Source organism: Pangasianodon hypophthalmus, chromosome 4 (genome assembly GCF_027358585.1).
Source record: "Pangasianodon hypophthalmus isolate fPanHyp1 chromosome 4, fPanHyp1.pri, whole genome shotgun sequence".
NCBI classification, from domain to species: domain Eukaryota; kingdom Metazoa; phylum Chordata; class Actinopteri; order Siluriformes; family Pangasiidae; genus Pangasianodon; species Pangasianodon hypophthalmus.
The window spans coordinates 15345828-15373272 of NC_069713.1; the positions used below are offsets into that span (position 1 = coordinate 15345828).

Here is a 27445-nt window from a genome sequence, read left to right on the forward strand (position 1 = left end):
GTACCACTCTGGTGACCTATTAACACACACCTGTTAGATATTACCCACAATGCTCAGTCGATTAACCTGCTAGACCAGCATTGCAGGTGCTTAAGGAGAAAATTACATTTTGGGTTTATTGGAAAAGAAGGATCACAAACACCTAGATTTTAATTTAACACATTTTAATGTAGATACAAACTGTAGGTACAAAAACATAATTAAAACAATAGTTGTTCTATAACATAGCCTTTTTTTAATCCAATGCAAAACATTTATTTGACTTCCAATATTCCATTACATTTTAGACATATTTGCTTTAAAATATTGATTCTTAAATACACAAGTCGAATTATTTTGGTTCAAGTACTTCACCTAAAAATCCTAAAAGAATGAGGTAGCAGGGACTAGCTAACATGATTTCATCCACAACAGTGCTTAAATAGTCCGTAGTCATCACTCTTTATTAGGAACATTTTGGGGTTTTGGAAGAAGCATTACCTGAACCAACAGGTTTGGCAGAGAATATTTGGATTAACTGTATTCTCAAATATTCTCCTTATATTATATAAATACACTTTACGAATAATATGCAATTAGATGGCACTCTTTTTTTTTTTTCCTCAAGCCAAAATAAAACTTTGTAACTGTAATTGCGGTCATCGATTATCTGTGAGAAAAGTATTGCGATGTTTGCTGTATTTGTACAAAGCCCCAAAACGTATTACTGTTTTATTATTTTGGGCAACATTTTAACAAAAGTGCACTTAAATTTCACAAACCATTCACCACTTTTTCTCCCCCACACACCTCCTCAATTTCCTCATACAATTCATATAATAAATGTATTGGCAAATGTGTGTTGGCTAAACTGTACTGAATCTAGATTTTTTTTTTTAACTTTAACTACTGGTTAAGTACAGAACAGGAAACAGTATGAGAGTAGATGAATAATATAATAATATTATTGTATTCCTTATGTATTTGTATTAGATTATCACACACACTGCTTTTTATTGTATGAGGTAACCAGACAGGTACATAAAATGTGAATAAACCATGCAGTCTGGGTAATCTGGTGCAACATTTTCCTAAAGAACTACTGAAGGAAGCGATTTTATGACTAGCGAATTGTGACTATATTTTACACAGAAGCTCCCCATATCATTTTCTAGAGTTTTTGTCCCTTTTTTCTTTCTACATTTTAGCAGGATTTGTTTATTTGCATCACTATATACTGTTGCATATGGCTTCAAGAGGACATTTGGGAAAGTATAGAGCACTAACAATGGCGTTTTATACCAGGATGGAGACTACATCATAAAACTACGTATATCCTAAACACAAAGCACACTAAGAGTTTTGCCACACTAAGAGTAATAAACAGACAATTTGGCAGACACTGGCTTACATTAAACATCTAGCTGATCTGGTTAAAGGCACAAAGGGTTTGGCAAAGCAATATAAAACCAATGACCTGGTGGACAGGTAGAACAGGGTCATACACAGTGATGCATTCAGACATGTGCTTTGTTAAATTTGTACCCAAGGTGGTTTTATGGTTCTCCGTAGTGATCAAACTGAAAAGAATACGCTAAAAAAAACGTCCCTGCTTCTTGGAAGTAGTAGACCGAGTCACATGACCTTGGGTCACATAACCATTCTGGAGTCTACAATGTAATGTGAGCGTATGTTTGACTGTGGATTAACCATTGATATGCTCGCAGCCATTAAAATGTACAAAACGACTCCGTGCGTGGTTAATGATGCAGTGTGTTTATAAAGGGAGGAATGACACGGTGATGGAATAACTCTGACAAACTGGTGCGTGTTCCTCCTCCCTGCCCAGATACACAAACAAACCCCAGTGGCAAGAGATTGGAGTCTAATACTGCAGTTCAAATTAAAAGTCCTATCCATTTTGCTTCTTTCTAACCATCTTTTACCTCCATCTTGTCTTTGGGGCCTTGGAGTTACTTCCTCCCTCTCTGCTGTCAGTGCTGTGGTAGGGTTTAAAACATGTTTAAAATTTTCTCTTGACTATACTTGAACAGATATTGCTTCTCCCCCACAATCACTTTTTATCATCAGCCTCTGCCTGGAGAGAAAGGAGAGAAAAATAGCACATGATTAAACTCAATTACACATATTAGAGTATGTCTATGACGCATACGGATGATCCAACACGTCATCACAAAATCTCAATTCAGATACGAGTCAATGACCTTTAGTGTTTTTACTTAAACACAGTCGACTATAGTGTTGGTGAGCTTAGCTGAAGTTAGCTGAAAAGGGGCACTAATCTACTATTGGGCAGTAGTGTCAGTACAAATGGTACAGTTACTAGTTTAACTACATTTCCCAGTGGTAAGGAGAAAGCATCCCTACTTTTTGAATCAAGTAGCCTATAAGAAGCTAAACTACTTCAAGTTTCACTACCAAACAATAGCGCCGCAACAACTAATAGACAACATCTATAAAATTGAATAACAGAAATAGTTGGCAACGAATTTCATTATAGATCAGTTGGACTGTGTTATAACTGTGTTATGAAGCACGCTGTGGTGAACTACCATCCCTCTGATTGACTCTTGTGAATTATGTACTGTCTTTTGGGCTGTATACTGTGGTAGTATTTATTTAATTAGTTATTGAAAAATAGAATTATTAGAATTAGAAAAGTCCAACTGAAAATTTAAACATGACTGGGAAGTTTGTAATTAATTACTTGACTAGATGATTGTTTAATTAATTAATTAATTAGACACTAGGCCAAGTCTCATATGTATGGTTGTATTGGTAAAAAACAAAAGAGGCAGATACAGAAACAAAGCCCAGGGCAGTGGCGATGCCCTGCTGTGATTCCCTGCAGTTTTCTCTATAGCAACCCTCTCTGACTGCGTGTCTGTGTGTATTGTGTGGTTTATTAGTTTGTAGTGTATTCTTAGTGGAGCTCACCTTAGGCTGTGCATCTGTGCTGCTGTTCAGTGGAGCTGCCTCAGTCTTTACCGGCGTGGCAGGGACACTGCCGTTAGGCTCAGTGATCAGCAGGCTGCGTCTTTCCCGGGCCGGCCGTGGGTCAGTTTTAGTCACACGGAACCTGAAATTGAACCCAATCTTTTAAGTCTGCCGTTCAGCACACTACAGACATACATTCAGCTCTGTATGCACACAACACGAATACTAACTAGCCACGCATTCCGTTCACAAACATTCATCCAGGAATTAATTAAATGAATTGGGAAATTCATTTAAATCTACCCACAAACACACATGGGTTAGGGTGACCCTGATATAAACTCTCATTTATCACAATGGATGAATGGGGAAATGTTCGATTAGCATTCAAAACACAGACTCCCCTTCAGAGAGCACACAAGAATGAGCGATGCCCTGGACTAGCCACATACACACACACACAGATGCACACGCACACCCACACAACATAAATGATCTAAAATAATCATTAAATGTGCACACACGCACACACCAAAATGTCAAGGTGTCAGTCAGTACGTCGTAACAAACGCCTGGGCACCTGCTTAGAATATTTGCATGTGTCTGTTTGTATGTGCGAGAACAGATGACGCACACCAGGAACAGAAATCAAATAAATCAATGAACTTCCTTGTTCAGGTGAACATGACCTCACCACACAGTCTCATCCATCTAAAGGCTGCTTTACACTGTTTGATTTTGGTCATGATAATGCTGTCACAGAATAAAATAGCAAATTGGGAAAGAATTCCTTATAGGGTTGGGAGGGGTTGGGATATGACGCTATAATATTGATATCACGATAAACCACGTCACGGTACACTTTCTGAGATATCACGGATATCGATATATCATAGAGAGAATTCCCTCTTATACAGTCATAACCAATGGTTACTTTCCCAGTTACACACAGTCAAACACACACCTGCCAACTGCCAGCACAGTGACTTCTCCAGCATGGGCGCGCCTCTCCACTTTCTTGTTGGAGCCGCGCCGCATGAGGGGCCATTTCTTCTGATTACAGCGGTTACACATGTTGCTGTGCCCCACCACTCCGCCGATGGTGTGAAGGTGGTTACAGGTGTGTTTGGCTGCTGCGGCAGGAGCTCCGGGTGACACAGGGCTCACAGGGGTTGCAGGAGCAGGCGTGGTAGGTGTTATAGGAGTGCTATAAATAGACAAAATATCAAACAAACAGTAAGAGACTAGACAGAGAAAAGGCAATACAACAGTCACCTTAAGAACCTGAGATTGTACGTGTTTTGCTTCAGTTATTTTTTTAAATGATGACACATATTGGTATGTTACTTCTAGTAATATTTCTTTACTATATCGTCATTTTATACATTTTATTCGACAGGCTATGAGCAGCAATTTTCTGAACAAAACCAAGAGTTTTCTAGTATCACTGAACGATTCACTAGAACATTTTTCCTGGCAAATTTATTTTTTAAATAATCTGTTCTAATTATTTGTTTTTTTCATTCATTCATATTCAGTAAGTGCTTTATTCTGGTCAGGGTGGTGATGGATCCGGAGCCTGTGCAAGTAACACTGGGTGTGACGCCATTCAATCCCAGGGTACCATGTACACACTCATTCACACCTATGGCCAATTTAGCATAGTCAATCCACCTAATCGGATGTTTTTGGGAGGTGGGAGGAAAATGGATGTAACCTACATGAACGGGGGGGACATGTAAAACTCCACACAGTATCCCCAGCTCAGGATCAAACCCAGCAATGCTACCTACTGCTCCACCGTGCCACCGTGCTTATTAATAGCGCATAAAAAAAAAAGATGACACTCGGGCAGAGTGCTGCCTAAAAAAGAGTAGTACCAGAATTAGAAAACAGCATCAAACTCTCTGGGTTGCATTTCCTGATGCTTTTACTTGTAATGCTGTGTATTGTTCATTGCTGCTCGTCTCTCTCCTTCCCTCACTAACTAATGTTTAAAGTAGAGATGCACTTCTGCCACTCAGCTGTCCCATTTACCAGTCTCTGTTTCACTACGGGACACCACTGAGGGTGTGTAATATGTCGTGTTGAAAAGGCGGAGTTAGATCAGGATAGGGACGTTATGTAAATGACCATCTGCAGGAGGGATGAGAGAGGAATAAAAGACAGGGCAGAGACAGGCTTTTACAGCCTTCTCGAACTCGAACACCTACACACCAGCAGGGAGGTATGTGTCCGTCTAAAGGTTGGCGTGATTTATAAAAGAAGGAACAGAAAAATTGAAAAACAGATTACAGAGATACACAAACTAACAATGATTTATTACAAGCACTTTGGGAACGTAATGATATTTAGAAACCACTTCTTTCTATGCATGTCCAGGAAGATCAAATCCTACGCCCAGCAACAGACTCTTTCTCCAATCTGTCAATCAACTCTTGCTCCAATCTAGGCCCCGCCTTGTCTGGCTTGCACAGGCCTCTGGCTCCTCCCAGCTGCCTCTCTAAGTGTGCCTCTGGCTCTCTGCCCAACAGCCCAGTCAGGAAATGAGAGCACTCTGTCCAACGTCACTGCGCTGAAATACTCCAGCCTGCAACTAATCTGTCCCTTGCACTCATCCATACGCTCTTCCACTATGTCAATCATTCATTTTCTCTGGCTGCTTTGACTCCTAATGATACGTCTTCCCTCATTCCCTGTCTCCATAGCTGCCATCATTATACTCCCTGCTGCTGTGTTATTCTGATACTCCACAACCATTCCCTGCTTCTTATCCATCTCATCTGTGGTCGTCTACCTTCTCTCTTTTTCACATTTGAGATTTTCCTCTCACACTGTGCCTGCATTCACTTGTCAAGGACGCACCGGCTCACTCTTTTGCTTGGCTTATGAATGGAGAGAAGACCTTGTTTTGTGGATGAGAGGCTTTCACTAAATTTACATCACATGTACTTGAAAAGAAAAAAAAAAAAAAAAAAGAGTGCATCCATAATAAGGCTGAAGAGCTGAATGAAAACAACAACAACAAAAAAAAACTTTCAGGCTAATTGCAGGCATGATTTGGTGTCAGAAAGACAAGCTATACACAGCACAGAGTGGCTATACAGTGAGTGGATGATGCATCACTGACAGTTCTGCAATTTGTTTTCATTTACAATATGTAGAAAGAAGACTGAACAACACTGAACAATGCTACAGATCTTTTTTTATTATTTTATTGTTTTCTGCTTTTATAACTTGTTCTCCAGTTTTATCTCTTAAAAACAAAATTGCATAAAACCACCATTATGTATATTATCACAGTGGTTGCTAGTTTATTAGATGCTAGATCATTATAGTAACTACAGTAAAATATTCATATGGACACCACTCAGTGTACGTACAATATTTGCATACAGAGTTCATTACATATACAGATCTAGTGGGGGTGACAGTTTATTTCAAAGCCTACACTGCCACCTTGTGGTAGCAACCTTCAGTCATCAAATACTAAAATCTAAAGGATCTCAGCTGCCTGAAATCACCAGATGTTTCTCAGACAGCTACAGGATAATTGCATGGCTTCATGAAAATGAGCCAAAATAACTATATACACAGTAAAATAAAAAACATATTCAGCGAGTGATATTTTGAGTTTAAAAAGAGTTTAAACAGGTTTTCCTAACTACAGCATTTTTTTTTCTGCAAAAGGTTTGAAATTTATGGATGCCCTTACAGTTGATATTTGCTGAAGCCTTCTCTAAAAAGAACAGGACTACGCTTCTTCATCTAATGTCTAACATGGTATGCTTGTAGAGGGATCTTGTACCAGCCCTACATGCAGAACATTTCAGGCTCCTGTATATTCCAGGGTTTGTGCATGTGGATCTTTAAAACAGACCACTTACTTTTTAATACGGTTCAAAGTGAGAGTAGGGTTCCACAGGGTTTGATGTGGTTCAAGCAAACATTTCTCAACCAGCTGCCTGAGGAATGTAGGTTTGGGGTCATTGTCTTTTAAAAGACTCATCCCTGACAAAGTCTTAACATCCTGGCAGCAGCAACCAGTTGCTGGGTTGAAAAATCCTGGCATTGGACTTTGATCTCATCTGATCAAAGCACACAGTTCTGGTGGTATTTCCAATGATACAAAGTTTAGGTGCTTTTTTCAGCACTCTAATGAAGGGCCTCTTTTATACAACCCTTTTCAAATAGCTTGTTATGGACACTGAGTGAAATAGCTGATTGTACAACATGAAAACAAGGGTCAATTGTCCAATTCTGAAACTGTGCTCTTCGGGCTCTTCCTTGTCTCCCTCAACATCTTCCTCGCTGTGCAAGGTACACTATATGACCAAAAGTTTGTGGACACCTGACCATCACACACACACGTGCTGTTTGAACATTCTATTCCAGATTTAGTCCCCCTTTGCTGTTATAGTAATCTCCACTCTTCTGGGAAGGCTTGCCACTATATTTTAGAACATGGCTATCCCTTTACTTTTGAACAAAGCCTATAAGAGGCTAAACTACACCATATGGCCAAACTTATATATAGACACACTCATATGTTCTTATTGAACATCCCATTCCAAAGCCATGGGCACTATTATGGAGTTGGTCTCCCCTTTGCTTCCACTCTTTTGAGAAGGATTTCCACTAGAGTTTTTTAAAGTGGCTGTGGAGTTTGTGCTCATTAATCTACAAGAGCATTAGTGAGAACAGGCCCTGATGTCAGATGAGCAGGCCTGGGGCGCAGTCAACATTCCACCTCATCCCGTAGTTTAAGGCTGAGATCAGGGCTCTGTGCAGGCCACTCAGGTTCTTCCACACTGTTTGGCAAACCATGTCATTATGGAGCTTGTTTTGTGCACAGGGGCATTGTGATGCTGGAACAGGTTTGGGCCCTTTAGTTCGAGTGAAGGTAAATAGTAATGCTAAAGCATACAAAGACATTCTATAGAGTTGTGTGCTTCCAACTTTGGCGGAGCAGTTTGGGGAAGACCCATGTATGGCTGTGATGGTCAGGTGTCCACAAACCTTTGGCCATATAGTGTATCAGTAAGCTGATGTGTCCTCTTCTCAGCAAACTTTTACATTTTTCAGAACTTTTATAATTGCCCTAATTGTGCTTGATGGTATGTTTAACTGCTTTTCATATCCATTATGTGACTTGGGCAGGTCAACAGCTGTTTGTCACTTTTGTACTAAAAGCTATTTATTCTCCATAGTGATGGACAAAATTTTACATGTGTCAATCCTCAAATTTGGGGGAAAAGTTAGTATTTTCATTAAATGTTCATGTGTGATGTTATATATACAATGTCTTTTGCCCATTAATTTGAAGGGTGCCAATATTTATGAAGCTCACCCTCCTACAGATCACCAGAAAACATGTGTGCGGCCTCCCATGCCTGGCGTAGCTGGATCATCCAAAATTAATACATTGTAAAATTGAGAAGTTTTGTAACAAATAACGTATCTTACCCATCAGAGTCTGTGCTGTTCTCAGTAACCATGGCCTTCAGGGCATCTGTGTTGGCTAAGGAGACAGAGGAAGAAGAAAGATAGAAAAAAAAAAAAAAAAAAAGAGAGAGAGAGAGCACTATTGAAACTGTAGACAAATAGACAATATTTAACTTTTTAAAAACTGATAAGTTTGAACAATAAAGTAAGAATCGCTTCCCAAGCTTATTCAGATGCTTTTCATAATCGTACCCAGTTTACCCATGTTTTTCAATCACCCATTCTTTCTCTCACTTCTAACATTCCTCCTTTTGCATCCTTCTTTTCTTTCCTGCTTTCAACCTTCAAGGACGCCCTGGCTCATTCTTGTGCTTTGCTTTTGAATGGAGATCAAGAATAGAAAACAGAGTACTATAGACAATGCTTTCACCAATTTACACAGAAAAGCAGACCTTTCTGAAGAACATCTGAGTATGCATTCATTATGTGAAAGCTGCAATTTTGAAAGAGACATATGAACCACGTCTGGACCTTTAAAAGAGAAACAATTCCTGAGACCGCCGGTGATTTGCGCCCAACACAATGAAACTAGGCATTACCTGCATGTAGCGTGAGAACACACAGCCTCGGCCATTTACATCCTGTGTACTAGGTATGGGGGCAAATACAGCCGGCCAGTTCCAACCGGTCTTGTGGTCAAAAATAACTTGGTCAATATTTTCCATTTTCCACCTTGTTTGTTGTTATTCTAATCTTACATTCATTATGCTCACCACCAGATGGCAGACAAGGGCAATACTAGTTTGATGCAGCAGAAATGTGCATGAACTTGTAAAACACCCCAGCCAAACTATACCTAGCAAACAAAATATTTGCAAGAAATGTAAGCCGCCCATTTTTTTTTTTTTTAAAAAAAAAGGCCCTTGGAGCAAAATGTTTGCGCACCATTAGGCTACTCTTGAAAAATCTGTGCAGCTAGACGTAGCCTTTCTGATGCATTTCTGATCATTTTGTCATTTTCTCTTCCATTATCCTGATTCAGCATTAAGACCCTACCACAAACAAACAAACAAGGCCTGTGCAAGTAGTAACAGGCAAGATATAACACTAGAATGACAATAGACTTTTTTTAATACAATAAATTTAAAAAGTGAATTGAGACTGAGAAAAAAAAAACAAAAACAAAAACAGGACCCCAAGTACTTAACAGAAAACTAAACCTTGAACAGCTCACATGAATCTTCAGAGCATGACAATAACACAGTGATTGAGCAAACAAGTTCATTTCCCTTTTTGTCGGCACAGAAGAACATTACTCATGCCAGTGGGAGGCTGGTGATGTATTTATTATGTGTGTTTTTATGAGAGCAGTGAATTCACTGAATAAGCCTCCATTTGAGAACCTCTGTGTGGGTATCTGTTATTCATAAGCAGGAAAAGACTAACAGTCATCTTCCTGGAATCATGGCATTTTATCATGGCGATCAGATTTTCTGCTTGTTCAAATTCTAACTTGCTTTCTGTATTGTGAGAATTTTCAGGTTTTACTGATATACAGCAAAATGGAGAAGCAATAAAATAGGGAGGGCAAATTGAGCAACTACTGAAAAAAACTGAATTTGTTCAAATCATCCAGTAATCTCTAGAAAGGGATAGTTGTGAAAGCATTAGCAGTTACTTTCAGTATCCTTGACCCCTGCAAAAGTTTCTCCCAGTGGAATTAATACAATATGACAAATAACATAGCAAACTGAGCCGTCTGATCTGGAATCACTATCTGCAGATTTATAGTTAATTTAACATTTTCACAAATAATTTTGAAAGCTTTTACACACGCAGCAGTTTTCATGAATTTAACCTGTTTACAGTGAACTCAATGTTTTGCTTCTTATTACTGTTAAACTTTGACTAAGATGTTTTAGGCTGGGTTTACACTTCAAGATTATTGGCCTGATTTTTTTTTTTTCTGTTGCAGACAAAAATCACACATCGTAAAAGACTTCTTTGGTCCCAAGTTGAGATTGGCAGTCTTACAGTGTGTCATAACGTGACATGCTCACTGGCGGCCTAACAATCTGGCAGTTCCAGAAAAGTTTTATTAAAATGTGATCACTGCTGTGATGTTCATCTCAAAGCCACATGTGTCTCTGTCTCTGTCTCTGTCTCTCTCTCTCTCCCCCCCCCCCTCCCCCCCCTCTCACTCACACACACACACACACACACACACACACACACACACACACACACACAGTGTGGTTTTGGCCACATTAAGATCACCTGACAACTGTTTACAATTCAGCTTCATCCAAACACAAAGATCAATGATTGTATGACAGGCTGCACCACATCTCCCGGCTGTCACTATTTACAAAATCTGTATGACAGATCATTTTTTTACAGTTGATTGTTTTTATAGTACCATAACACATATAACAAGGGCTACCATTTATGGGAGAAACTCTCGTCAGAGTATTTTTGTACTCATTTTAAAATGAATATGAGAGTATAGCTATTCAACACATTTACAGTCTGTTGTACATTGACAATTAATGTTTACCATCATCAAGAATTTCAACACATTTCCCTCTACTTAGAAAAGGACAGTAAACATGTTTACCAGTAAACTCACTCTGTTCTAACGGCAGCCACTGATTCTTTCAATAAATGTTTATATAAAAAGCTTTCACAAGCTATTCAGTCAAAACTGTTTGTACACAAAGCTCTAAAGGTGTAGAATTTGTCCTTTCCGAGATGGGACTACTCAGATGTAATAATCTGTGTGTTACTGACGTAGATATGTATACACAGAAATGCCCCAGTTTACACTGGATTGCACATGGATTGCAATACAATTATCTAGAATGTTTTTTTTTTCTTTCATAAATGAAAATTGACAGAATTCAGCACTTGACCTCTTTTTATATAAAGGGCTGGTTTGTATAAAGCCTCTCAGAGGAAAATTTTGGTCTTCACTGCTAAAAAAAAAATTCTTCAACTCAGATTTTATACTTCAGCTTAAGAATGGGAGTAATGTGCAAAAATGTTTTAGCATTAAGAATACACTTAAGAGTACATAGGAGTGCTTCAGAGGCATCTCAAACTGTTGAAAGTGAAAGGTGTTAGCACTGAGAGAGAAAAGCAGCAGAGCTCATAATGATGCACTGGGTTGAGCATAAAGTTATCCTTTTTGTAATCACAGATTTAATTAGTTTCATACCACAGCGTGGGTGAATGCTCAAATCTGTCAGAAGGTGTGCAGTATTTTTGTAAAACAGTATGACCCAGACAAAATGTAACTATAAAACGTTAAAATGTGCGATGTGTCATTCATTAATAAATTAAACACTAATCTTTAGCAAATCGCTGAGGTGTAAGTGGAGTAACATACACCAGACCATATGGTTACACAAAAATAATGAAATTTTGTGCCGTGCCGCATCCCTCCCAACGTTTGTTACTTTCACATAACCACAAGGTCTGTGTTATTCATTACATTAATAATCTCCAGCATCACTATACGAAACAATGTGAGAAATGCAGACTGAGGCACAGTCACTTTGGATGTACCGCATGTGGTCATCTTGCTGCTCCGTTTCTTATGATCTCAAGAGTAAAAAGGCACAAATTTCTACATGTGTACTGTAAATACGAATAGACGTTTAAAGTGCCGTTACAGTTTCAGGAGCACAGGATACGACTCAGCTGGTGTGCCAATCACAGAATGAACAATTTCAGCAAATGAATACAACTCCGTCTGTGACAAAACCAATACTGATGTAAACTTCTCCATGTATAACAACTGATTGGATTGATTTATGTTGAAATAACAGAATATTTCACTTGTTTGTGGCTTCGTGTGATTTTTTAAAATACTGCGATAACCATCTTGATAGCACTCATCTGCAAAATGGCCAGATACGAGGCATTATTCACTGCCACCATCTCCTGTAATACCATTTTCATGAACCCAAATCTATCCTTAATTCATTCATTTATTTTTCCAGTGTAAACATAAGATGGTCCCTGCTTACTGTGCACTTCTACTGGCTCGTCTACAGAAACAGGGTATGGCTGGTCAACCTACGGCGATGCAACTGTCGTACTTCATGCATAAAATTTACTCCTAGGATTAATTCCTATTTGAAGTTGCTCTGACAATTAACATATTTTCACTTGCAGCATTTAACTAAAAAATTTTTCAGTCTTAAACAGACTCACAGGTCTAATTTTTAGAGTAAAACTCAGAAGCTTTATACATAACAGCCCAGATATTCTGTTCTTTCTTCTGCACAGCGAATGTGCACATGTAGAAATGTCTGTTTGTGTAGTCGTACGTATGACACAGATGTGACTGTGAGTGCTGGAATACTGTTGGAAATCCTCAGTATTCTATGTAATGTACAAGGCACACTTCACACTCTTCCTCTCTCACTCTGCTGGCTGTAGCACAACAGACTGATTCAGTGAAATGTGTATTCATTCATTCATTCATTCATTCACCTCCTCCTACCTTCATTTGACATGATATAGTGAACGATCTGGCCCACGGTGTCTGTGTTGCCCTCACTGAAGGTGTCATTCATATCTGCAAAGACAGAGAGACAAAGACAGAAGCAAAAGAGAAAGAGACTATGAGTTCATTCAAAAGAGATCAAGCGAGTACGTGATGAAAGCTCATATAAGTGGAAAGTCACGCCCTACAGGTTTTAATGCAGGTATAAATCACAAAAATGCTTTATTTAATCTATAGCGGATCGGCTGAGCCTCTCAACACGATGCATTAGTCAGCTTGGTGTCTGCATGACTGCATGTTTGGTTTTTTTTTTTTTTTTTTTTTTTTTTTAAACAGTGTTGTGTAGTGGGTAGTTTCTATAACAAACAGAGCATTCTGCACTCTTTCAGACTGATACTGCTATAACAGAGGAGATCTTGTACCTAATTGTAAATACATAAATCTCTAGACAAAATACATCAAAAATAGAGATGGCACAAGACCTCTTCCTCTTTTCCGACAGTGAAACCTTGAGTATCAGCTCACACTGAATTGAAATATATTTGTTTAAACTGCTAAGCTTTCAAATGAGGGATTCGTTATCATAGAAATTGCATAGTAGTATTCAACTTTTTTTTTTTTTTTAATCTTTCATTCTCAACTTCTCAGTAGTACATGTGGATGTGTGGGCTCAATGTTATACAGATTCTGCGTAATTCTTAACTACAGACTCACAGCGATTCAGAAAAAGGCCAGGCTTGTTGAGTAGAACATGTCACGACATACACGCATATTACACATTACTTTACTGCAGTAAGAAAAACAGAAGTGAGAAAACTATTTGGAAGCAGGGTGTGAGTTAATACGTTCTTAAACCCTGTGAACAGTTTTGTAAATTTTTTTATATTACATGTGTAATATAAAACTGATTTTTAAAATTGACTGTCACTTTAAGTTAAGAGTAACTAAATACAATTATACTGACTGGTGTTTGTAATTTTTTTCATTCCATTTCAATAAAACATTTCATTTCAGTGTTACAATTTCAATGTGTTTTTGGGCTTAACAACCAGCAAACAGTATTTAATGACTCTTAAAGGTTTGCTTCAGGATTTTTCAAGCTAAACTACTAAACCTGTGTTTGGACAGTGTTTGGACAGTTGTTGGGCATGTCAATAAATGTTTATGTAAAACATGCCTAAACCTGTACAAATTGTCCTTAAAAATACTGTTTCAGCTGGAATAATATTTTGTGAGAATTTGTGGTTTTAAGTTATATAATAGCGTATTTTAAACATTTATGGACAGAACTGAGCAAGTGCAATAAGGTTTCCATCGGTGCACTGAGTTCTGAATTTTCGTCTGTGATAATTGCACATAATGCTACAGGTGCGCTAGTTGGAGATTAGGTTGGGGCAAGAACGATGGGCAATTCTTTTAAAGAACTCCACTTACTGACAACAATGAAGACACAATGTACCTGCTCACAATGTTTTTTTAAATTCCTGAGTATTTTTATTCAGCCATTTTACTAAAGGACAAGCCACTTAAAAATAGCCAGTACAATCTGTTCGGTTAAATAGCCAGGTGGATATAAATAGCTTAAATTAGTTTGTATACTTTTTATATATTATATGTTCGTTAATATAATGATCCATTCTGTTAATATCTACATATACACTCACCGTCCTCTTTAATAGTAACACCTGTACAACTGCTCATTTATGCAGTTATCCAATCAGCCAATCATGTGGCAGTAGCACAATGCATAAAATCATGCGGATACAGGTTTAGGTAATATTCACATCAAACATCAGAATGAAGAAAAAGTGTGATCTCTGTGACTTTGGTGCCAGATGGGCTGGTTTGAGTGTTTCAGAAACTGCTGATCTCCTGGGATTTTCACACACAACAGTCTCTAGAGTTTACACAGAATGGTGCAGAAAACAAAAAACACTGAGTGAGCAACTCTTCTGTGCGTGGAAACACCTTGTTGATAAGAGAGGTCAGAGGAAAATGGCCAGCTCAAACATCCACTGACACTGTAAAGTTTTATTTAAACAGTTTTTTTTTCATTAACAGTTTTTAAATATTTTTTTTTCCCTACAAAACACTGGTTCCAACTTATTGAAACTCTTCCCGTTAATATTTCACGATGCCTGCCCTAGAGAGAATGACAGCAAAGAGTCTATTCCTGTAACATCTAACAAGCTTGGAGTCATTTGTAAAGGGCCAGTGGTTCATTTCTCTATGCACAACATTTTATGGTCTCAGGTTTGTGCAGGTGGACTTCCCTCTTCAAATCAGACCACAGGTTTTCATTATGGTTCAAATCCGGAGACATCGATGGTCATTGCAAAACCACTGATTCTGTGTGCTTCTTTAACCCTTCCTGTGTTGATCTGGAAGCATGTTTAGCACATCATCTTGTAGAGTCTGTATCTTCTGGCAGAGACAACCAGTTTTTGTGCTAAACCAAAGCGTCACTGATCCACCTTCATATTTTACAATGGCTATGAGGTGCTTTTCCTTTTATGCAATCTCCTTTTGTCACCAAACCTCCTGATGGTGTGCATGACCAAAAGAAGACACTTGGGGAAGTCCAGACACTGAATAAGACACTGTAAGATACTCTCAGGAAGGGCTTATGTCTTGCAAAGTTTTCAAGCAGCTTGTTGTTGTGAAATTGACATTTAACAGGTGATTTTGAAACAGGACAACCACAACTAAACTGTGCAACTCTAATACTGAGATCTTTGGGCCGTCCTTCACCATCCTTCTCACTCTGTGGGAGCGGACTGTGTGCTCAGGGTTCCAGTTCAACCTGTTTCATACACATGAAACTTTTTTATGGCCCTAATTGTGCTTAATTTTTTTTAAAGCCTTTTGTAAATTTTTATATATCCATTACCTGATTTGTAATTTCAACAACCATCCGTCTCTTTTGTGTTGAAAGCTGGGAAGGGATGACAAAGGGATTTTACATATGTTTTACATGTTTTTACATGAGCTCAACCTCATATTTATACCACAGGGAAGCAGGGCATGGTTAAAGGTTTCAACAGAGTTATTATATTATATTATATTATATTATATTATTTTATATTATATTATTTCTTTTCATTTATTTATAACTTTCTTAAATGTACCTAAATTTTGCCTGATAAAAATTAGTAATTTTTCTCAAAAATCTAATATTTTTTTCTTTATTCTGAGTATAGATACATTGGTTTTAATATAGTTTGAGCGAAATCTTTGAATTTTATTATGTCACGTTTATTCTATATAATCACTTTTTGCTTTTTTTTTTTTTAAATAAAGGACAGCACACACTGCTGCAGTCACAGAAAACATCATCTTTTCAAAATGCTCAGAATGCAGTGCGGTTAGCTGTGAGAAAGCATGTCATGCATTTCATCTCACAAGAAAGTCCCATGGCCTATTTTATGAGCCAAAGCCAAAAATCATCCACTTGGTAAAAACTCTGATGCGATAATGACGAACAACTGCGTGAATTATCGGTCACTTCATGGGAACCGAGCGTGAATGATGATTAATGGGTCATGTTACTCACCTGTATTGTAGTGTTTACTGTGAGTCTGTAAACGTACACTGGTTAGGACTAATGTAGGGCACAGTCATAATTTCACATGAAATTTAATCACACACATTTCCGAATATACAACAAACAAGAGTGCACACACTCCACCCATATCCTTCCTATGGAGCCTATGCACACTAGTGAAAAGGAAGCTATTCTTATGACTAACCAGCCACACAAGCTAGTCTAGCTGAGTCACTACTTAAAGCCTTTGGAAAAGTCTACTGAAAATAACCTCCCTATTTTAAGTCATTATTTAGTGACTGCAAGTCATCTGGACTTTAAAGCAGCTTCAGGGTTTAAGGCTGGTCACATGAATCAGTCAAGAATGAAAGAAATCCCAGTAACTCATCTCACTAGTCCTATTCACACTAGAATAAAAATTGCAAAATGCAGGTGTGTATACCACAGTTATTAAAAAATAATGATATAAGTATTATCAACATGACATTGCCATGACAACCACTGACTGAGTACCTCTATTAACTCCACAAATAGACAACTATACAACAACAGCTATATAAATAGAATGAATCATAAATGTGTTGGAGTCATTGTCTGGCAGTATCATTATGTTAGATGAAGCATGTCTAGAAGAATGGGATGAGTGACATAAGCCTGAATAAGACTTGCTTGAAACAATGCGTATGTGAAATGGCTGCCGTATGCATCCTGCAGTCGTTTAGACCATCGCTTGTGAACGTCATCAGAAATTATCGCGACATGTCCAAGTGGTGCAATACCAACACAAACACTGTGTTCTCACTGTGTGGGGGCACTGTAGTAACGAGAGAAACATTTTTGTTTTCACTAGGAGATTGATTTAACGGTCTGGTCTACCATCTATGTTAGTGAGGTTGCTGCTGCTTCACTGGCTATGACTATGTTCACTGTTGTCATGAAAAAGCAGAAGTAGTAATAGAAAAGATAGTAAAAGAAGATACTCTAGTGGCGACCAGCGATGTTTCGACCCTACTCTGCCCCCTAGTGGATTTGGCTTTCAATCCTTCGCAGACGCGCAAGGTACACAATATGTAATATTATATTGTGAGTCTCCGCCCCCTTTCAGCTTTCAAGATACAACTCTGAACTTAGGCACCCCTACACACCAGTCCGTTCACCCAGATCTTCAGATACTGGTCGTCTTACTATCTTTTTTCACTTCAACTCTCTACAGGTGGAGCTAGATCCCTCAGTGCCACAGCCGCCAAGCTTTGGAACGCACTCCCTCAGTACCTCCGAGACTGCATAAAATTTAAATCAAAACTCAAGACACACATGCTCACAAACTGTTTACTTTCCCCCACACACACATACATAAATACTCTTTCTCTGCTGTGCATTGTGGTTTCTGCTAATCCCTCTCTGAATAGAATAGGTGGATTCTCCCTAAACTGTCTGTTTCATACATACTATACTTTTATCTTGTATACGATTTTATTTTATCATTTTGATTGCTCTGTAAAGCAACACTGGGTCTGTGAAAAGCACTATATAAGTTTTTTTTTTTTTTTTTTTTAATGCCTTGCATAGCAGCTGCATGAGCAAACATACACATAGTGACACTGAAGTATATTTGCAATTTAGAAATCAAAGATCATCTAAACCAGAGCTTTATAACCTTTTCATAAAGGCTTTATAGAGGTTAGGTATTTACAATCTACTGTTCTTTTATGCTACGTTTGTGGTGTGATGTTAGAAGCTGGTCAATTTCTTGAAAAAAGGAAGGAAACTAATTTTCTACAAGTAAGAAAAGGAGAAGCGATTGAGATTGTCAATTCATGTACCAACTACTCCATGGCATACCCCTGCTGATTGACAAGCTGTTCACCTTGTAATGTGAGAACACTGATTATGATTTCCTAGTGGAAATGGAGGTAGAAATGGTAGTAGTGGAGACTATATCAAATGGTTGTATGATATTATGTTGGGGCAATGTGCTGTCAAGGTCACTTGATGAACAACAACAATATAAGGAATTTTAAAATGCATCACAATGCAGTGGTGTGTGAAGGTTCAGAAAGCTCATTTCTGATTTGTTAAATCTGAGTGTTTACCTATCCTGTATTTGCCCATCCCTGGCCCAGTAGTTGGGAAGTTTTGATATTAGAGGACTTAAAATAGCTGAGTCGAAATGAAATTTTCCTATTTTGTTCTTTCCATATAGGAAACAGAATGTTTTCTCTCTGTGTGGTTAATGGTGTTTTTTCTTGTGTTAAAATCCTATCTGGATTGTTAATCTACAGATATAATTACAAATATGGCCACTCCCTTCCCAATGTCAACACAACATTCTGCATAATGGCTTCTAATCACTGTATACAGAAGAAAAATCTCTCTTACCTGGTAATGTTTCATGTTAAACTAGGAGGAATTCTTGAACGTTCTTCAAACCATACAACGCTCATACCTTTTACATATAAGATGAATGTCCTGAGTCGGATGTTCTATCTTTCCATTCACAGGCAACTGTAATGACGTCTCTCTAAGTTTACAAATGATCCAGCTGAATATTTCATATTGGTATTTTGCAGTGAAAGACAAACAGCTGTTTTATTGATGCTCAGTTGAGGACAGATCAAACCCTCTCTCTGTGTAGTTATTATTAAGGCATACGGTACAGCTCTGTAGAAGTGACATCTGTACAGGCATGACAGAATCCGAACACCTCCTCCTTACCTCCGTCCTCCAGATGTTTCTCCTCCTCTCCCTCAGGCTCATCTGGTTCCTCAGCATCTGTGGTGCAGCGATACCCCTTCTTCTTCAGTATGTGGCAGATTAACATGCCCAGCAAGCCCAGGAGGAAGAAGACGGGCACCAGGCCGAAGGCTATGTACTCAGCTGAGCTGCCATGCACCATCCCTCCATTATCCGTTTTGTTCCCTGCTGACGGTCGAAACACAAAAATACGGATTAGCAGGCAGCTTTAAAAATAAATGCAACTCTTATAATAATGCGTATAGTAATGCTATGTAGTAATTTACATATAAGATACATTACCATGGCCAAAGGTTTTTTGACACCTGACCAGCAAACCCATATGTGGGTCTTCCCCAAACTGTTGCCACAAAGTTGGAAGCACACAACTGTATACTTTGTATACAGTAGTATTACAATTTCCCTTCAGTGGAACTAAGGCACGTAAGCCTGTTCCAGCATCACAATGCCCCTGTGCACAAAGCGAGCTCCATGAAGACATGGTTTGCCAGGTTTGGAGCAGAAGAACTCGAGTGGCCTGCACAGTCCTGACCTCAAACCCACTGAACACCTTTGGGTTGAACTGGAATGCCAACTGTGCAACAAACCATCTCAGGGGAAATAAATGTGGAATGTGATGTTCAACAAGTACATATGGGTGTGATGGACAGGTGTCCACATACTTTTGGCCATATGGTGAATATAATATTATACCACACCGCCTTGAATCTGTTTGATCAGAAGGTGTTGATTAATTTTATACAGCACAGCTCTGACATTCAAATGATAATGCATGCGTTATAGTACGTTATGAGTAAAACAAAGAAAACCATATGGTCACTAACATGATGATACTTTATGCATGGAGAGGTTTATTTAACAGATTTTTATGTAACTGTCATTTTTCTGCCACAGCACAGAGGACTTTGCCCTTTCTGGTTCCATGGTAACATATCAAGCTGTATTATTTTATCTGATTTAACTTCAAAAGAAAGAAAAAGAGAAGGTGGAGAAGAAGTGGTAGTTTATAGTTGACATAAGTGATAACAGGAACTTACTTGTCTCGTGGACATTCCACAACACTAAACGTAACTATAAACAGTTAAAAAGCACAGTGTGTCATTCAGTAATAAATTGTAATTGCTGGTGAATCGCTGTGGTATAAGAGGACTAAAACACTTCCCTAATGTGCAGTTATTCCAGATTATTTTTATAAATGTAATCCAACTAAATTTCAGGCGCATTGTGTGAATATACAGTCTACCATGATATTTAATTTTTTATTAGAGCCATCAGACTATTTATATCCTTGATTCTTTCAATCCACACAACCCAGATCAGTTACACCATTTAATCTACCCAAAATGTTTCAATGGTCCTACTTTGCCTATAATAATATAATGGATTATAATTAGTTGGTGGAGTCTGCAGTACTGGTAAGGTTTGTGAGTGAAGTTGACATTATTTATATTTATTTTTAAGTTACTAAGTTTAGGAAATAAACTATAAGAATCAGATTAGTATGACTAACTTCAGTTGAAACCATTTAATTACTAACTATAATAGCTGTCTAAACTTACTAACTGTAGAAACAATAGTTACTTAATAATAACTAGGGCAAGTCTGATATGCATGCATATGATGGTGATCTTCACTAGAGTAACAGGATCCAGCAAGGTACTAAGCGATGTCTACATGCAGTACAGTAATTCACACCAATACTGACCGGTCGCCAACCAGTGACTGTACACAGTGTCAAAGATGAAGTACATAGTGACGTTAAAACAGACCCAGAGGAGCGAGAGAGAGAGAGAGAGAGAGAGTGCGTGTAAGAGATATACAAAAACCGATCATGGTATTTGATAATGAGCATAAGCAGGGTGTTGATGGAATTGAACATTCTGCTGACTCACACCCAAGATAATCCCTGCTAGTCACCCACTGGTTTGCCTTTTCTCTCTCTCTCATTAATATTTCAAATTTTCTAAAAGTTTCTAAACTGAATGGATTTCATCCCACACCGGGTTACACCAGGTTCATTAGAATACTCTTATACCATCTTTGTTTTCCAGTATTGTATAACACACTCTCCTGATTATGTTAAGTCATCACGGTCTCAACTATCTAGCAGGGAAAAGGATGAAAGCAGCATCTGGCTTCACACGCACTTCTATTTAGTTTTTAATCACGTACAGACTTTGCCAAAAAAAGAATGTTATATTTTTAAAATATCAAGTATTGTATTGCTCCTGTTAGACATTAAACAGCTTAATCTGATTTTAATAGGAAATTGCATCATATCACAGGGTCTTCTGGCCAAGTTCTGCTCCTAAAATCTATAGTTATGATATTTACTCAATCACTCAGCCTTTTAAAACTTCAGCTTTAGTTCCCTCATGCTGATAATTATTAGAGTGGCTAGTGAGGTGGTGAATGAAATTCCTCCAAAAGGGCAAATCATTAAGACAATCTTTAAGGAAATGCAGTGTGAATCTTTCACCTGCCTACAGTTTAGTAAGATAACTCAATTAATCCCAGAGATTTATTACTCACACAGATACAGATATAGCAAATACACAAATACAAACAGTCTCTCTCTCTCTCTCTCTCTCTGTCTTTGTGTTCACACTTGCAAGCAAAAAAGTGACCGCTGACTATTCATTTCCTTTGCAAATATGCATCACAGGGTCACAATCCGGCAGCAGCAGCAGGCGTCGTTTACATTTGGGATTTTCTTATTTTTATGCAAATTATTTATGATGGCTCAAGAGATTTGCACAGACAGTCCTACGGCATAAGATATCTCATGATCTGATTTATTAGCACAAAAAGCAGCTGATTTTTTTTTTTTTTCAAGAACTTTAGCATAGAATTTAACCAAAAGTAGCATGGTAATGTGTAAAGTATACAGCGGACTCAAGAACACTCCCACAGGAGACACACTAGGATCAGTATCAGTGACTCATTAGTGTGAACCCAGGGTCAGTGTCTGAATCTGAGCATCCCTGTACTACACTGTTGTTTCTTATAGATAAGTGATCACTCGTTTTAGGGGTCGAGAGATAAGCAGTACGTATGTAAGGCACTGTCAAGTCCGAGTGGTTAGTTTGTGGTCACATGCTACATTCCCATAACAATCTATTCAGTCAGACGAACACACCAACAATAAGTGTTTTGTTAAACCATGTCTGCCACTGCAGCGGCGCGACATGCATATGTGAACAAGTGTGTGTGTGTTACTGCATATTTATACCTCAGACACGGCTTTAACAACTGTCTACGCGTACGCTTCTCAGTACCTAGTGTACGAAGAGAATGGTTGTGCAAGACATGGCTTAAATAATTAGTGGCTGGACAGAATGCCTGACTTCCCTCTGAGCTGTGACCTTCAACTGCAGCCAAACAGAGCAATACTAAGAAACAGAAATCAATCTGTGGTCTTAGAAACAGACTTTTATGCAAGCAGATTAAAAGAATGTCACACTAAAACACACTGGAAGTCAGAAGAGTGATGCTGCTTTCTAGGAATTAGGTTTCACTAGAGCGGAACAATTAAGCACAGTTACAGTTTTCAGCTTCCTGAATTATTTAAACATTAAATATTATTATGCAGCCCTAGGTTTGACATATGAACCAAAAGAGGACGGGCATATTCTGCTTAGTCAGGTAGCAAGGACACTGTCCCTTCTCTCAACCTTGTGAAAAGTCATTGGTGTAAATAATGAAAAAGTCAGCAGTTTAGCCGTGCTATCTTGTCAGCAGCTGCAAAGATGCAAGCCGAATATAAAGACGTCAGAGGGAAACCAGAAGTTGAACCTTACGTGATGTGAAAGCTTCCAAGGGGAGGCCCCTTTAGGGTAAGTATCGGCCTCTTCCTTCTGTTCTGGCAGGATCAGGTTTCTTACTTAATACAGTACTGTATTATATCAAGGCAGCTGAATACATGAAGTGAAGTAAATGGAAGTGAATACATGAATCTTTTCTATATCCATGTGTACGGTACACTGTATTATAGTATTAAATTTTAACACCAAATTTTAACACCAAATTAACTGTATCCAGATGTTTGTATTTAAATTTCATATATAGTGCATATAATATTACATAATATTTAATATTAGTATTTAATATTTAATATTATTATTTAATATATTATCCACAGTCTATTAAAATTATATAATGGTCTAACTGCAGTAGATGTGATATAATTACTCACAATATCAATTTGATATAGTCATATGGCTCAACCTTAATATAAATGTTCAAATTCTGTTTCAAAAGAACATCTGGTATTTCACAGGGAAGAGAAGACTCTTTTCCCCCCCAATCCTGAATATTCTGTTTAGGTTCAAAAACCAATTTGAGGTCATATAATGCAAATTGAAAATAATAATATTAAAATATTCAATGTTAAATATTCAAATTCATGTTGCTAATGGCATGAATAGTGCCAGTGTGTTGATTTCAGAGAAAGACAGGGATTGAGACATGGTCTCAGCAGCACTGGCTGAGCTCAGGTGCAACATTACACTCATAATTAAATGTACCAAACTGGACTTTTCCTTGTTGCTGGGGTGGTACCATCAAGGGTACATCTTTTGTACCATTAGTATGTATCATTTACCTGGGAAGGTGAATATAGTGTACTTTTAATTAGCTTTCACAGCAAAGCTTTAAGCACATCAGTGGTCCTTATTGTCCAAATATGTACTTTAAAACATTTTTAACGGTACACTAGGTACACTCATACTACAGGTACAAAAGATGTGCTCTTGGTGAATCCACTTCAGCGGCAAGGAAAAGTACAGCTTGCTACATTTATTTTTCTTAGAGTGTAGGCTGTAGCTCTTATTTTTAGACTTTATACAGTCATAGTTCTCAAAGTGAGGTGCATGATGAATCTCCAGATGTATACCCTGACCTTACCGCTTAATCACGTGACAGTGTTGGAGATTACTATCAGCTAGTGTGAAGGTTGTTATGGTTATTAATGAGTTACCAGAGTTGTAAGCCTAATGGAATGGAAATTAAAGGGGTTCATTTTAAAACAAAAAAAAAAGCAAGTATAAATAATGTGAACTGCAATCTAAGTTAAATCAGATCAGGACATGCTGTTAATTCATGCAGATGGGTGGAACGTGCAGGAGTAAAAAGCTCCAATGGCTTGAAAAAAATGAATATGAATAAGGAAATAGTCACACAACTATTCATAAAATTAAACGTGATGATCGTACTGTGGGTGTCTGGAAATTCTTTTCCTCTGCAAGGGCTTCTTAGTTTCAAAAAGGTTGAGAAGACGTGATATACGAGCATGGATCTCAAATTAGGGCTCGGGGACATGAAGCATATTAGGGCTGCACCATACTGAAGAAAAATGCGATATGTGCAATAACTTGTTAAGTAATGCAATATGCGATACGATAATTCTATAAGTGTGTAAAATCAATTTAAAATATATATATTTAAAAACTGAAAATGACACCAACATACCTATTTCGTGTTATTACATATATTGAAACGTATTACATCTATAAAATATTAAATATTTCAACCAGCATACATATTTCATGGTCTTTTGAGGAAAAGAAAGCATTTTCCTGATATCTATGTCGCCCTAAAACTAACAATTCGTAACTTTTTGAAGTATTAAAATCATTCAGTTTATCGCAAGCCCTTGATATATTTACATCTGCAATATTTCAATCATTTCAATATAGCCCTAACATATATATATATATAATATATTTCATGACATACAAGTGATATGTATGTATGTATGTATGTATATGTGTGTGTGTACATCACACACACAAACAACTTACTTTGTTTGTTTATTCATTTAATTATTTTACAGTTAAAAGATGCCTTGACTGTAAAAAGTTTAGGAACCCCTTGTACCCTTGATCACATCAGTCCTACCTGCCAACACACACTCTCTCTCTCTCTCTCTCTCCCCCTGACACACACACACACACACACACACACACAGGGCCATAAACACATACACACTCCGGTTTAGTCCTGTGTGTAGCAGTCTGCAGATAGTGTCTAATAGCACAAACACACACACACACACACACAGGTCTGAAGCCTGGCTGTGGAAGTCTCCTGACAGCAGCAGGGAATCATAAAGCTTCTTACGTGTCGCACTGACGCTCACTGCAGGATCCGCCATGGGGCTGAGAGAAGAGTCCTGAGCCTCACAGGAGCCAAACCGCCGTGTTCAGGCTCGGAAGAGTCGGGCAGATAGTAGAGCCGGGAGGTTACCTGCTAGCTAAACTCGGAGTCTGAGGTTTGCTGGTGTTTCCTCATTCTTCTTGAGTCGAGCTGTTTGAGGAACTTCCCACTCTGTAACGTGAAGCTCTGAGTGTGTGTGTGTGTGTGTGTGTGGATACACGACTACACCTCCTCGGAGTTACGAGTGTTAATTTGGTATTTAAAAAAGAAAAACACCCACGTATAATAATTACGAGACTAGTTTTGAATTAAAACACAGATTTAAAAGAGAAAAGACGCACTCCTCCTCACAGCAGATGGAACTCCAGAGTGCAGTGCGTTTCCTCCCAGGCTTATAGCGTGGAAGTTAGGGGTCAAGTGGATCATGGGAAATGTGGTACAACTGTAACAACTAAACAACGCAGACTGACGACGCTGTCTTCCTGTTCACCCAAATATTACCGAAATATATCACGTATCACGCGCTATTTTCTTACCCTAGTGAACGTCACTCTCTATTAGAAAAAATATATATGTATATATATAAAAATTTAAATTGCAACGGTTTTGATGCCCCGCCCCTTTTCCTACGCAAGCAGGATGCGACCGCGCGCCTCACACTTCGGCTGTGTCTCAAATCGCGCTGTATGCCACTGCACTACTCCACTATACAGTAACAGGATTGTTGGCAGGAATGTCTCAAATCGAACACTAAGTTTTTTGAACTGAGAATGAAGCCATAAATAATGGCTCGGGAGTGAAATATAAATAATTTGGTACAGTTTATTGCATGTGTGACCTGTGCATTAAAAAAAATTCGTGCAGACTCCAAGATGATGTGTAATCTTATCAGGGGGGAGAATTTAAATATTATCCTTCCTGTCCGCATGTGGTATTCTGAGACACTCAGCTATGAGATTTAGGAGTCCTGACTCTGGTATCATCAATTATAAATTTCATTCTTTCATCTTCAGAAAGCACTTTATCCTGGTCATGGTCACTGTGGATCCAGAAGCTATCCCAGGTACACTGGTTGTCACATGCACACACACACACACACACACACACATACACAGTGGATCCAGAGCCTATCCCAGGAACACTGGTTGTCACATGCGCGCGCACACACACACACACACACACACACACTGTGGATCCAGAGCCTATCCCAGGAACACTGGTTGTCACATGCGCGCACACACACACACACACACACACACAGTGGATCCAGGGCCTATCCCAGGAACATCTTCAAGTCACTCATTCTTTCATCTTCAGTAAGGGCTTTTTCCTGCTCACAGTGGATCCAGGGCCTTTCCTGGGAACTCTGGGACAGGAATACACCCCAGATGGGGCCATTACGTGACATCACACATGCACACATACATTCATACACTCATACACTCATTCACCCAGTCCATCTACTGGCATGTTTTTGGAAACAGAATAATGTGATGGAAACCCGCATGTTTATTTTAGCTTCTGAAGCCTGTCTGGCAGCTGGAACCAGTCTGACCATTCTCGTCCAACCTGTCTCAAACAACAAGGTGTTTCCGCCTGTGGAACAGCCACTCATTGGATTTTTTGGTTTGTTTGTTTTGTTTTTTGCACTATTCCGTGTAAACTCTAGAGATTGTCCTGCATGAAAAAAACCCAATTAGCAGTTTCTGAAATATGTGAATCAGTCCACCAACAACCACGCCACAGTCAACATCACAGAGATCACACTTTTGCCCATTCTGTTTGATGTGAACATTAACTGAAGCTCTTGACCTGTGTCTGCATGATCAATCATATGCATGTTGCTGCTGCCACATGATTGGCTGATTAGATTATTGCATGAACATATAGATGTACAGGTGTTACTATTAAAGTGGCCAGAAACGACTGCACTAATTAAATAGCTACACATTCTTGCTGTGAACAGCCCTCTTCCTTGTTCCAGAAGTGCTCAGTAAGGGTGAGGTCCAGGGACTGTGCAGCACCATGTGATGCTATAAAATGTTGGTCTGCTTAGATTATAGCATAAGGATATGTTTTGAGATTACAAAGCATTG

At 38.5% G+C, this 27445-nt stretch overlaps 1 protein-coding gene across 2 annotated transcripts; it reads right to left on the reverse strand.

The window, feature by feature from the left end:
* Window positions 1-147: 147 nt before the first annotated feature.
* rell1 (RELT like 1) lies at window positions 148-25859 on the reverse strand. 2 transcript variants are annotated; one of them, XM_026936677.3, is made up of 7 exons: window positions 25314-25859; window positions 19155-19358; window positions 12893-12967; window positions 8404-8458; window positions 3902-4144; window positions 2938-3079; window positions 148-2077 (listed from the first exon to the last, which is right to left on the reverse strand). In XM_026936677.3, exons 1-7 carry the CDS (start codon window positions 25345-25347, stop codon window positions 2054-2056), a joined length of 777 nt encoding a protein of 258 aa, XP_026792478.1. In that variant the 5' UTR covers window positions 25348-25859; the 3' UTR covers window positions 148-2053. The 2 variants fall into 2 exon arrangements, with proteins under 2 accessions (XP_026792478.1, XP_026792477.1); XM_026936676.3 differs by having other exon boundaries at window positions 19155-19361; window positions 25314-25848.
* Between the last annotated feature and the right edge of the window lie 1586 nt (window positions 25860-27445).

Coding starts and splice junctions, on each gene's coding strand:
- rell1 (XM_026936676.3), bottom strand. CDS start 25,347: ATGGCGGATCCTGCAGTGAGCGTCAGTGCGACAC. Junction 12,968..19,154: donor GAAACATCTGGAGGACGGAG/GTAAGGAGGAGG, acceptor CTGTCTTTGCAG/ATATGAATGACACCTTCAGT. Junction 4,145..8,403: donor AACAGCACAGACTCTGATGG/GTAAGATACGTT, acceptor GTCTATTTATAG/CACTCCTATAACACCTACCA.